At 37.4% G+C, this 14,189-nt stretch overlaps 1 protein-coding gene across 4 annotated transcripts in view; it reads left to right on the top strand.

Moving 5' to 3' along the window:
- The window catches only part of tcf12 (transcription factor 12), a 97,278-nt gene that overhangs the window by 43,134 nt on the left and 39,955 nt on the right, over window positions 1-14,189 (top strand). For all 4 annotated transcript variants that reach the window (XR_015850341.1, XM_088334531.1, XM_088334529.1 and 1 more), the window contains exons 6-8: window positions 4,209-4,270; window positions 6,723-6,858; window positions 8,216-8,268. Coding sequence is in view for 3 of the 4 variants with exons in the window: in XM_088334531.1 (XP_088190657.1) it covers window positions 4,209-4,270; window positions 6,723-6,858; window positions 8,216-8,268 (251 nt within the window). In the remaining variant the exon portion in view is untranslated. The remainder of the gene's footprint in view (window positions 1-4,208; window positions 4,271-6,722; window positions 6,859-8,215; window positions 8,269-14,189) is intronic.

The following is a 14,189-nucleotide window of genomic DNA, read 5'->3' as shown; positions in this document are numbered from 1 at the left end:
AGCATCCCTGAGCTGAGAACAGTACAATAATAAAGCCAAAAGAATACAATATACAAATACCCAGTGTGACGTGCAAATGCCCACTGTAGCGTGTTATATAGAGTAACTAAATAGTGCTACACAGAATACATATTGCAATAAGATTCGGTAATATCCAATGTAGGTGGTGTGGTTTAATGTGGGCCTTTACTCTGCCGGATGGAGTTAAAGAGCCTCATGGCATGAGGAAGAAAATATCTCTTCAGTCTGTCCGTAGTACAAGACAGTGACAGCAGTCTGTCGCTGAAACTGCTCTTCTGTCTGGAGATAATGCTGTGTAGTGGATGCGATGGATTGTCCATGATTGACCTCAGCTTTTTCAGTGCTCGTCTCTCAGCTACTGTTGTTAGGCTGTCCAGCTCTTTGCCCACAACAGAGCTCGCTTTCCTAGCCAGTTTATTGAGACGAGAGGCATCCTTCTTCTTGACGCTGCCTCCCCAACAGGCTGCCGCATAGAAGAGGGCGCTTGCCACTACTGTCTCATAGAATATTTTCAGGAGCTTTTTGCAGATGTTGAAGGAGGCCAGCCTTCTGAGGAAGTAAAGTCGGCTTTGCCCTTTCCTACATAGAGCTTCTGTGTTGGCAGTCCAGTCCAGTTTGTTGTCCAGCTGCACACCCAGGTATTTGTAGGTCTGGACAAATTCTACACATTCTCCCTTGATGGTTACAGGAACCGGGTGAGTTCTGGTTCTCCTGAAGTCCACCACCATCTCTCTGGTCTTGGTGGTGTTTAGGTGCAGGTGGTTTGCGTCGCTCCATCGGACAAAGTCCTGAATCAATTTCCTGTACTCCTCCTCCTGCCCGTTTCTGATACATCCCACAATCGCAGTGTCGTCGGCAAACCTTTGCACATGGGAGGACTCAGAGTTGTACTTAAAGTCCGATGTATATAGAGTGAATAGGAACGGAGAGAGAACGGTCCCCTGCGGAGATCCTGTGCTGCTAACCACAGTGTCCGATGTACAGCCCCCCTGTTTCACATACTGGGGTCTGCCTGTCAGGTAGTCAGTAATCCATTATACAAGGTGTGACTTTGTGTTGACTAAGTGCAATATCCTGGTTTTGTATCGTTTTGTATTTTTATTTTAGATGTGAAAACTTTATATTAGAAGTGAATTCTTTATATTTTTCTTTTTATTAGTCTTTATATTATATATTTTGCTGACTGGAGTGCAACCTTAATCTCGCTGTAGCAATACAATTATAACTAGACAATTCCCGCGGCAATTGTAAGAGTTTTGATTGATCTGGCAGATGTTGGTAGAGAACCGGTAGCGCTGAGTTGTTAGCATTATGAGTTAGCATAAAGTTATTAACTCAGAGAAATGTAGCTCAGGAGGTAGAGTGCTCGTCTTGGGATCAAGGGATCCTAGTTCGAATCCCGGCTCGTCAGTGTTACATGTCGAAGTGTCTTTGGGTAAGACACTGAACCCCTAATACCCCCAATAAGCAGGTTAGCGCCTTACATGGCTGCAAGGCTGCTATTGGGAAATATGGAGCACATTGTAAAGCGCTTTGGGAAGTCATTGACTTGAAAAGCGCTATATAAATGCAGATCATTTCATTTCATTTCATGTGTTTGTAATTTTTAACTTGAAGCAGTTAGCATTTAACTGTTGCCATTACCAAAATTTCTTAGCATGAATAAGTTAGCATTTAGCCGTTAGCATCACTTTTTAGCATGTAACCATTAGCATAACTCATTAACATGAGTCCATTAGCATAATATGTAATTATGAAGTCGTTGAAATATTGCCATTACCAAAATTTCTTAGCATGAATAAGTTAGCATTTAGCCGTTAGCATCACTTTTTAGCATGTACCCATTAGCATAACTCATCAACATGAGGCTATTAGCATAATTTGTAAATATGAAGTCTTTAAAATATTGCCATTACCAAATTTGTTTAGCCTTGCTGGAGCAATTACAACTAATGAAGATGATTCTGGAATGTTGGTCTACTAGTGATCCCAAAAGCCAAGCAGAGATCCAAAGGTTCTAGAGCGTTCTCCATTCGGGCCCCGGTGTTGTGGAATGCTCTTCCCCCTGAGATTTGATCTGCAACCTCATTTGAAATGTTTAAATCTAAGCTTAAAACACTTTTATTCTATAGCATATGAATAACCTATATTTTATGTTGACAATATTTGTGTATTATTTGCCCTCATATAGGTTAGATCAGGTGATGTTGTCATAATAGTCTGTGATTTGCAATAATCTGTGGTCTGTGCAGCCCTTTGAGACTTTTTGTCTCAAAACAAATAAACATGACTTGACTTGAATATATTTTGTATGACTTTGTGCACTTTTCAAGAAAGCATGGTTTTATTTAATATTCACAAAAGCAGGATGACACATGTTGAGCCCTATAAATGTACTTCTACATTGCTTCGTTTAAATGAAATGAATGAAATGATTTAAAGGATTTGAGCAATCGTGTGTATAGGCCCAAAGTATTTTAATTGCTTATGTAAATAAAGCTGATTCCTTTGTGATAGGTTGACTTCCTCTCAGTTTAGTTTAAATAAGATTGAAATGTATGCTTTCTATTGGGCAGCAAACACTCATTGGCTATTGTTTATAAAAATTAGACAATCAACCCCACGGGTCAATAATTAGTAAGCTGTGCTGCGTTTTAAGTAAACATTGCAAAGGCATCATTGCTGTAAATATTTATTTTTTTGGTCTGTTTTTGCCTGGTTGACCTAAATTTACTCGAAGTTTAGGTGTTATTGCTACATAAGTGGATTTGGGTTTAGGTTCTCTTGGTGTTTGGGGCGACTTGGGTTGTAGCACTGAGGATCACTAATTCACATCAGACACTATGTGTTCAAAAAAAAAAGTGCTACAAATGAATTTTTTACTCTGAACTCTATCAGGTTTTCAACCTGTGTGGCGTTTGTAAAAAATCCTCAGATATTTGCAGGATGAGCATAATTAAATACAAGTTCAGTGAAAGGAGCTATTTCATCTTCCTTCAGCGATGGTGGAAGGTGGTTACATCCGACAACTTAATCCTTTCTTCAGACTGATGGCCTGGAAATGTATTGTATTGTTGTTAGATGTGAAGCGGCTTTGCCGGATAAACCATCTTCCTTTATATACTGAGCTCTTGTAGTGTTTCGAGATGTAGTCCAGTCTGCATATTGTGACTTTTCCCTGTGGTACTGCTCAGATGATGCATTAGCCTCTACTCAACTGATGCTTGTGTTGCAATGTTCAGTTCAGATCCATTATATTGCAAGAATTAACTGTGCATGCAATCTTTTTAGCTTACAATTGTTTTCACTTGTACTGCAATATAATGAGACCTGAGACACGCGTAATATTTGGACCCATTGCAAATAATTATAAATGACACGGTGAAAGTTATTAATCTAACTCTTGTGTGAACTTACATTGGTTTGTCTGTTTTGTTTTTCTTGGGAACTAAAACTGCTGAGTTTGGATGTTGTCATGTACAGTACTGTATATGATTAATGTGCTTATAGTTTGTAATTTGTGTTTTGTTTCTCCTTGTAAAGCGACAAGTGATGCATCCTCTTGGGACTTTGTCCCACCTATGAAAAGCAATAATCAGTAATAAATGCAGAAAAATAATCCAAATCAAATGTTTCTGAAGTAGTTTGCGTGTTGTGTGTGTGCAAGCATTTGGGCGCGCGAGGTGTGACTTTTAGAAAGGATACAAACCTATCTTCAAACATTGGGTTTTTTGCAATAAATACAAAAATTACCTAACTAAATCCTTTCAAATTCATTTTCTCTTCTTTTAATTTTTGTAAAGCCGGATATCGTCCGAGTACTCAGAAATGCACACTCTTTATTTTATGGAGCATTTCAATCTAGTGATTAAATATTTACGCCATCCCTTTAGGTTGTGAATCTTATTATGAATTTAATGTTTAGAAAAATTGGTTGCATTGATAAATGTATTAATCATAGACCATTTATTGTAATCTATTCTCTAACTGTGCTAATATACAGTAGCTCTTAAGGGTGCTGTGGGTCCCTTGAGTTTTGTCCGACTGAACTTGCTTCGATTGAGACTGTGTCTATTACTTTACTATTTCTGCGATTTTCTTAAATTAATGTTCCTGTTTATTCTGCATTTCACCAGTTTATGAAAACCCTTGTGTTGAACTAACTAACAGTCAACCCTCTTTTTCAGCAAAAACAGAGAGAGCTGCATTACATGGCTTTGGAAGGGAAACTACAGCATCCGGCTGTCAGGTAGGATTTATATTTCATTTGGGGACTTGCAAATGTGTAGTGTCAAACACCTTATTTTTCCTTAATTTGTATGTAATATTTAGGTTATAGACCATGCTTGCATCTAACAGGGCACACAATCTAAGGCTATCGTACTGCGCTCAAGCAAAGCTAGTATGAAATGCTTATTTATACACAGTCCTTCTTGCTTTGCTTTTATTGGAAAATTAATATCTGCTACTTTATAAACCACAATTGTAGGATTGGTTTACTACATTTAATATAACATCAGCACATTGGCTGTAGATTTTAAGGCCATCTAGTTAGCGAAAGATTAATGATCAAACACCTTCAACTTGCGCTCATTTGAAGACCAATTTTTTCTTATTAACCATTCTTATAGACAAAGCCGTGGTTGATTTTTCGCATACTTAGCACATTTAACGAGTCATGTTTTTTTTGCCATTTTTTTAGTGTGTGCTCATTTTAATCCAAAATGTAGAATTTAATAATTAATATACTTGCTGCTTAGATGCCTGCTATGAATGGCAAATGTGTTAAAAATGAAATTCACGTTTTTTTTCTATTGCTCATTCTCACGTTAATTCACTCGCTACTCAATAATTTGTTAACAGCTAGCACTTAAATTGAGCAGTAAACAGATTAATTTGACTGTATAATATTTATATATTAGCATTTTTGGATTTTGGACATTAAGTATTGGAGTCTTCATTAGTGGTTTCCTCCTGTAGAGTGAGAGCAGATTGTGCTGAGGCAATGGTTCAATATTATTGAACTATGCTAAGAACACAAATATAGCAGTGATGTGCTATCAGTGACAGTTTGTCATTTTACGCAGCCTGTTTGTTCTTTTTGGTTTTTAATTTTCGTCACAATGTCCAATACTTTGAATGATATATTTTCAATTGCGGAAACAACTGAATGTTTTAATTTATATTAACAGTATCGCACTAATGCTGACAGAAAACACACTAACCAGTTTCCCATTATTTTTTTTTCTACTCATTTAGTGCTAATCTACCAAAATAAAGGCTCTTTTACACAAGCAAAGTCAATCAACCTGAAAGGTCAAATATGTCACTGTGTCAATCATCATCCTGTAAAAGGGATTCTTTAAGGCATGTGTTGGCAATCCAACGAGCTTGCTGTTTACTTGCCATTGTACTCTAGTAATTTGATTCTAAAAAGAATGTTTTGCTGTGCCTCTTCATCGTGCTGTTTGCCAAGGTTTGGGTTATATTGGTTGATGCTGGAACTGAATAATACTACATGTTTACTTGTTGTTTAAACTCTAAACCTAGTTTAAAATCCCAACCTGCATTTTAAAGTTAATTAGCATCAATATTTTTTAATTATTCACATTTTCAAAGCAACAAAATTATCCCGAGGTACAAATATATTGGCAATTAGCATTACAAGTGAAGTCATGTTTATTTGAGTCTCAAAGGGCTGCACAGACCATAGATTATTGCAAACAACACTATTATTACACCATCTTCTGATCTAAAACCTACATGAGGGCAAGGAAAAACTCAAAAACCTCAACATGAGGAAAATGAAGAAACCTTGAGAAGGGGCCGCACAGGAGGTAATCCCTCTTCCATGATCACCAGGCTGCAATGATTGTTGCAATAACAAATAATACACAGATATTGTCAACATAAAATATAGGTTATTCATTGAATAGAAGTGTGTTTTAAGCCTAGATTTAAACATTTCCATTGAGGTTGCAGATCGAATCTTGGGGGGAAGACGATTCCACAGCACCGGGGCCAAATGGAGAACGCTCTCGAACCTGGGGACAATGATTATTACCTTTATTATGTTTATTTTGAGTTTGGCCTGAAGAAATATTTCATCTTATTATATAATCAATAGTATAATTTGTGGCATAATTGTGGTTGTATAGCACCACTAAACCAGAAATGGACGCCACACGTTCCTTCTTATTTAAGTGTTTCTTGACCCCATTGTTTTTTATGTTATGTATGTCTGTTATGTATTTAATTGGTTTGTACACCTGCTGCACTAGCTATATGAAATATTTTTTTTGTTTCTTCATATTTACATGTTCTGAATGTGAAAATATTACTTTTTAGTCCTGACAAAGGAATTGTTTATCTGAATGTGTTTCACTGTAAACTTTCGATTTCCTGAAATTAAAAACAAATTAAAAATTGACTCACATTTGGATGCAAGAATATTTGATAGTGAAATCCTTTGATATATCACATTGTATTGCATTTTTCAATTAGCAATTCAAAATGGAAAGAATAAAGACTTAGTACATTAAAAATGTTTTTCAAAATGGTTATACCAGCAATATTCTATTAGAATTTTGTACGTCTACCGTCGATAATCTTTAAAATGTATAAACCAGTATAAATCTGCTTGGTGATGTCGTGTGGCAAAAAATATTAACAATGTTCTCGCCACTCATTTTCGCACACAGTCGTCTCTATGCTCAGATGTGGGCGTGACAAGTCCTAGTTCAGGAACAACGGCGGCGGCAAAGTCGGCGGCTCCATTCTACTCGTCAAGCGCTGCCAATCCCAGAAGACGTCCTTTACAAGACCCTCCGCCCATTGGTCAGTACCACTTGAGTCAAACATTGAATAAATGAAAGATTATGTTTTATCTGATAAAAGTGAATTTTTCTCAGATTTTTCTGATTGGCTGGAAAGGTTGGGAGGTTTACTTTAATTTATCAGATACAGTTTCTAGTTACTTGTTGAAAAATTACATCTGTAACGTAATCTGAAGACCATGATATTGCAGTAATGTAGTTGGATTACTTTCGATTGCTTTTGGCTTCTCCACTAATTAATATGCTAATTAAAGACAATATAAACATAGGAGAGGGCGGCACGGCGGATGATTGGTTAACTCGTCTGCGGCACAGTCCTGAGGTCATGGGATCAAATCCAGCCACCAGCCTTCCTGTGCAGAGTTTGCATGTTCTCCCCGTGCTTGCATGGGTTTCCTCCGGGCACTCCGGTTTCCTCCCACATTCCAAAAACATGCATGTCAATTGGATGGTCCAAAATGTCCCTAGGTGTGGATGAGTGAGTGAGTTGTCTGTCTTTGTGTGCCCTGCGACTGGCAGGCAACCAGTTGAGGGTGTCCCCTGCCCTCTACCCGAAGATAGCTGGGATGGGCTCCAGCAACCCGCGACCCTACTGAGGATAAGTGGTGCAGATTATGGATTGATGGATGGATAAACATAGGATGAATACAATTGTCCAAGATGAAGTAACAATGTTACCCTTAAAAATATGTATATATATATTTTTAGCAAAAGTAAAACTTTCTCTTTCACATGGCAGACAAGGTATCTTCTGTTTGAGTTTATATTAGGAGCAACAATATTTAGGAAGTCTTGTGTCCAAGTATTACTTGTTTGAACTGATGCAGTGGTAGATGAGTTGGCCGTTTGTACAGATTTACGACGATCTACGTAGTGTGTGCGTGCCTTATCTCTCTGTCTTGTGTAAGTGGTTGAAATTATGATAGATCCAATTTGTCTATCGGCACGTTATGTATTTACGATTATACTTTTAAATGAAATTGTAATTATGCAGAGTGATCCTTATTTTTATTAAATATAATTTTAGTTTGAATACTTATTTTGTTCTGTTACTGTATCTTTTTCGGTATCCTAATTTTTTAACATATATACCATTATGCCTGTTGGTTGGTTACTTTCTTTGAAAAGTTGGTGCTTAGGAAATAAATCAATACATGATTATATTTTGTTAGATTTCTATTGCCATGACCTGCTAAAACAAACCCACACCTTTTCTAAGGTGACCAAAACGTTTTGTTTTTTAAAAATTCTTTGTTTTGTTTCGTTTTGTGTATTGTTGATGAAGTGTTTTGTTAAGAGCACAACTTGTCTTGTGTTTGTAGGCGAATGATTAAATGCGCTTTCATCTTATTCCACAGATCCTCTACAAACAAAAAAGGTTCGCAAGGTCCCTCCTGGCCTGCCTTCATCTGTGAGTGGAAGATCATCTACCTCTTATATAAATACATTTTACAGTGAGCTCACTTCAGTACTCGTGCACTTGTGTACGCACACACACATATATACTTCTTAGAAGGTCTACCTGTCAAGTCCCGTAAACAAAAAACACGCTTCACTATGGTCTTTAAACGGGGATTTGTAACCTAGATTTTTTTTTTTTACCACTCACAAAGTCGTGGCATCTTGTATTTGTTGTTAAATGTAGTATTGTATGACGCTCAGAGGTTTTTCTTTCATCAGTGTACTTGCATGTGTGTTGTACATTTACACTGGGGGTGATTGATTTTCAGCGGTGACCTGTCACAGTGCAGCCTCCTCACAAGCTCTCCGGGGAAAAAGAAGCTGTCAGAGTGAATCCCCAGCTCTGCTCTTTTGATGTTTAATTAGTCATTACGTCGCTGAACAGGAGGACAGACAGAGATTAATAGCACAGAATATCTGAAAATTCTGCTGGTAATGATCCCAACGGAGCAGAAACCATTAGGATGCAGAGAAGTGTGGAGCTCAGCTTGCGTTCATTTCGGTGGGGAGTTGTGCGGTGAGATGGTTGTTTGGATTTCATTAATATGCATAAATCACAAAGTCAAATGTTGTCTTGTAAAACCATGGTGAGTTACCAAAATCATTTTTTAAATATGATTTGCAATTTCTCAATTTTTTTAACTGGTCTGATACTGCTTGTTATATACTTGAACAAGAAAGTGGTTTGTTGAAATCCCACTTCCCACAAAATATTATTATTAAACAATATGTATTTTTTTTGGTTTTGGCGAGGGCTTCTGAGACCGGCATTACCCTTCAGTGCTTTGATAATTGTCACTTCCACCGCCGTTGCGCAAAGATCAAATGTTGAACAGGCTTTAAAACATAAAAGGTTGACACATGTTTTGTTTCTGGATTTTTATTTGAAAAGAATTCTGTCAGAGAATGAGGGTGAGAAGGCGTCTGCGGCAGCAGCAAGAGCCCGTGATTCCTTCTACCTCTTAAGTAAGTGATGTATCTGAGGTCTTGTCAGACAGAGGAGGAGAAGGAGGGCAGGCAAAGAATGGTTGCCTCGCGGGTTATATGTCTTTGTTGTGTAAATAGACGTTGGGCTTTTATTTGTCACTACTTAACACATGGGTGCAGGTGCGCTTGTGTGACTCATAAGAGTACAATCAAGCAATACAATGGCGGATTGGGGAAACAGTGACAGAGCATGGAATGAAATACAGCTTCTTCTTGTCACTCAGCGCTGCTCAGGCGATAAAGCCTGAAGCTTGGCAGGATTATCCCAGTTAGTCTTTGATCCCATTTGAAAGAAAAGAGATGGATTTTTTTTAATAAAAGGCTTCAGACCCCATATAAATTTAAAAACTTATTGAAGCAGTTATTGAATAATTTTATGTAGGCAGGCACCAAGAGGATTTTTTACTGATGTTGTTGGTAAAAAGACCAATAGTACACTGGCATGTGTAACTACTGTAGACAGTTATCTGCCAGTGCTCTTCAATTAACGATTGGAATAATACATTTTTTGATTTTGTCCTGTTTTTACTCTGTTGTCACGTGTATTTGAGGTTACTAAACTGAGGCTTTTTGTGTACCATTTTCCATTCTGTTAGCTTGTTCTGAGTCATGTCCAAGCCCAGGCCGATTTATACAGTAACAGCCTTACTTTAGCCTTTATATCATGATCATACAAGGCAACAACAGATGCATCCTTAGTTTGAGCTGCCTGACAAAACCAAGACGACTATGATACTTTTATTCAAATTATTTTCAAAAATGTTAAATTGTTCCATTAAATGCACAACAATTTATCACATGGTCTTCTTGTCAATTTGTATCAAGCCAGTTCAGAGTTGTAAATTGTAAGGATTGTATAAAATCCCCCTTCTGAAATAACTCTGGAAGCTGTATCAAAATAGCCCAAATAATGGCTAGACAACCATTAACTTTCGACTAAACCCATTTTACTGTGTTTAAAATCAAAGTCCAGGTTTCTAATGTGTTCTTGCAGTGTACATGCTTACAACGAGAATGTACTTGGGCTTTCTATGTGGGCTTTCTTTTTTTTTCCAACCCAGAGTGGGAAAAGTGTGGTTAAAAAAATAAATACCTGCATTTGCCTAGACTGACATGGTGAGTCGTCAAGAAGGTCTCAAAGGAAAGTGTACTTGGAGTGCAATTAAATGATTACAGCCCAGGTCTGTGTTAGTTCTGCTACCAATGACACAGGAGGTGACGAGCAGTGGCAGTGCTGAGAAGTACTGAAGCGAAAGCGTACCTGAAGCCAGAAGCAGCTGTGTGAAGAGCCTGCGGCGTACCTGTAAAGCATGAATGCAGCTGCAGATGCCGCTGAAAGGTTTTGCTGGTGTAAGCAAGCGCGAAAGCCTCAGCAGAGACCTGAATAGATGCCTGATTAAAAACTACGCACACTCAAATGCGTACATTAGCACAGCGCTACCTATCATACTCGCGCAAATATTCTCATTTATTTATACCTGAAATCCCACTTTTGCTTTAAAGCTTGTCTTTGGGCTCTTGGCTCAAGTAATTAATGCCGTTTTAGATTCAGCAGGCAATGGAAGTTGCCTGTCCAAGCATGATGTTTGTGTACACTTGATGACGGGCCTGACTCCAAATATTTACTGGAACACATCCTTGCTGCATTTAGGGTTCAACACTAACATGCATCAGGATGTGAAGACTATCTGGACAGGACAGCTGGTGACGGTAAACAGTAAAATGTCCGTGGGTCTTTTTCATCTTCTACTGTTTACATAGATCCTTTTCCTCACCGACACTTTTCTTCTTGTAGTCCACCTGCTGTATCCACACACTTATTTATCAGCCACTTTCAACTGTATTTCCTGAAGCAAGTTTGCCTAGTAAGTCTGCCCACAGTAAAACAAATGAAATGGTGCCCAATATAGTTTGCAATTAATTAAATCATCTATGGCAATGATAGCACAGTAGGGCGCGATGCGCAAATTTATGATTATTATTGTTAAAACTAATATTTTTAATCTTATTGTAAAAATGATCTTACATTATCAGTCTATCGTTAGAGGAGTGCCCCCGGAGATATTTTGTTTGTAAAAAAAATTATAATAAAAAAAACGCATTTCAGTCTCGTTTTCAGAAAACATCCATTGCATATGTATATAGACACGCTACAGAATTTTGGGCCGCTGGTATAGAAAGAAATAAAATACAAATCACTGTAACTTTTTTTAATAGCAGTGAAGGTCTTATGTAGTATTTTTGTAGCTTTCCCCACCTTTGGTTACATTTTTGGGGAGGTTGCACTGTAGTCTGTAATTGGTTTCATGGTTTCTGAGACTGTATAAAGCCAGTGTTGAGAGTAGAGGTCATCAAATTTTGTTATTGAGCAGATAGTCTGCTTTGCAGAACTGCTTTTGGCCAGCTGCGTGGGCACCTGGATGACAGAAACAGCAAGGAGGGATTCTGTCCCTGGTAGGGGAGGAATTTGCATCTTGGAGGATATTAATGGAAAGCTGCAAAGACATAATGCAGATGTGTGTGCATGACTGTGTGAATACCAATTCCCCCCTACGTTTCCCTTTTAGAGGCGCATAGGCTTGATGTGACACTCCTCCCCTGCTTCATAGGTGGTGCGGCTGTGAAATAATGGAGAAAATCTTGGGCTGAGATTCAGGTCCCTCTCTGGGACTTTTGCAAGTCAGAACCCTCAGTGGGGATGACAGAAAAGATTGATGGTTGCTTTTGACAGAGCAGTCAGATACCTTTTGTTTAAGAGGGATATGAACTGTGCTAGCTGTATATAAAGAGGCCTGCTCTTTGCTCTAAAGATACCAAAATGTTGCTCGCAGTCAGTTTGGGGTGTGAATTTGGAAACACTTTTCTCTTCATCCATTGTTACGCAAAGGCGTAAAGAATGGTGATCAAAATATAGTACTCATGCAACAACATGTTATAATTTTCCAGGTAAGCTTTTCAAACTCTTCTAATTGTGTATGCAGTACATGGTAAACCAGGATATAGCGCTTGGTCAGATAAACTACTCTCTAAAAAAGTGCTGACAGCCTCTTTAGGGAAAGGAAATAGCAAAGTAGTAAAAGCACCGAACAGGTCAAATACATGTTTATAGTTATGAAATATTGAATTCTTACTTAAATATCTTTCCCCCATTTTTCTTTAACCTGAAACTTCCTATTTATATAGTTTTGCATTTATTGAAACACTTAAAATGTCCAGCTCTTTTCTGTAGATCCTGAAAAAGTTCCCCTCATTTGAGTAACATTAGTGAAAATAACAGAATAATGAATTGTAATTGCTTTTAATCAAAGTGTTATTTTTTATTAAATCTTTTTTTTTATCTTTGGTCTACAAACAAAAATAAATAATGATGATTTATATCTGAAGGTAACTTTGTTCATTTTAAACTTTTTTTTAAAGAACAATTTACTCTAATTTGAGTTTTGGGGGGTTCTTTTGTGAGATATTTTTTGAAAATTGTTTTCTCTCCCTTACATTTTAATGTAAAATTACGATTAATTAAAACATTTCATTTCATAGAAAGCGAATCCAGTAAAATGTAAAAACAAAGTTGTTTAAAGAATGGCATGTCTTTCATTTGTAGTTAATCAATTTTTTTAAAAAATTGAAACATTTTGTAAAATCTTTATTTACCACCATTGCTGTGTATCTATTCTGTCTAGAAGGGTAAAAAAGTTCCTGCTCCAGGCCAAGAAAGGCAAAATAATGGCAAACCACATTCTGGGTCTTTTGGATTAATTTGTGAAAGGGAAATAACAATAGCTAGCATTTAAAAAAAAAGAGAGAGTTAAGAAAAAAGTGGGATGTTTCAGTCGGTGAATTCCCCCTCCTCCTCACCCTGCTCTCATTAGGCCAAAAATATTTCAAGGATTTTCATTCCCCTTAGCTCAGGAGATTTTGTTTTGTTTTGTTTGTGTAACATTTTATTTGTCCGTTCAACATAAACGGCAACCTGGGCGGCATGGTGGAATACCTGTTAGCATTTTCGTCTCAAAATTTAATAGAGCTGCTTTCAATACCAACTACCAGCCTCCCTGGGTGAAGTTTGCATGTTCTCCCCGGGCCTGTGTGGGTTTTTGACAGGAACTCCAGTTGCCTCCTACATTCCAAAACCATGCATTCAGGTTTATTGGTGATTCAAAATTGTCCCTAGATTTGAATGAGTGTATGGATTGCCTGTCCTCTTGTTCCCTACGCCCACTGCCCGATATCAGGTGGGATGGGTTCCACCAGCCTGCGGCTGTATGAGGACAAGGAGTTGGGGAAGGAATGAATTATCATAAACCTGAGCTTTGTTTTGCAAAGGGATATACCTCCCTGTTTTCTCTTCATCCCTCTTGCTCTTTTATTTCCATCTATTAAATTAGTTATCAGCTATTAAAGGGAGATGATTATCAACCTGTAAACTGTCTGGCAGACTATCATTAGTTTTTAAAATGTGGCACTGCTTTAATCAGTCCATTTTCTTGTTAATCTACAACAATATAGGCAAACATCTTTCATCAATCCTCATCATATCCATTTAAACATCAAATATATGAAGTATGTCTTGTTTAGTGCTTTTAGTTAAAAACATGCTTGTTTAGACCAACTTTTCTCCACTTATTAACCTATCTTTATTCTAAGCAATTGAATGTGAAAAAACGCAAATGTTTGTTGTTATCTCAATGTTTGGATGATCCCCTCCCCATTCTGGTATTTTTGCGCAACATTAACAAATTTGGAACATTTAAAATTAGTTACATAGTTAAACTGTTTATTTCAGATGGAAATGTTCAGCACCACAAAAAAGGAGAGAACAATGATTGAACATACAGTATTTGGTGTATATTTAACGATTATTAGACAGTTTTTTCAATTGATGGA

This window comes from Urocampus carinirostris, chromosome 4 (assembly GCF_059441175.1).
Source record: "Urocampus carinirostris isolate Australia breed hairy pipefish chromosome 4, RoL_Ucar_1.0, whole genome shotgun sequence".
NCBI classification, from domain to species: Eukaryota; Metazoa; Chordata; class Actinopteri; order Syngnathiformes; family Syngnathidae; genus Urocampus; species Urocampus carinirostris.
Note: the sequence above shows the minus strand (reverse complement) of the source record. Positions and strands in the feature narration are given on the sequence as shown.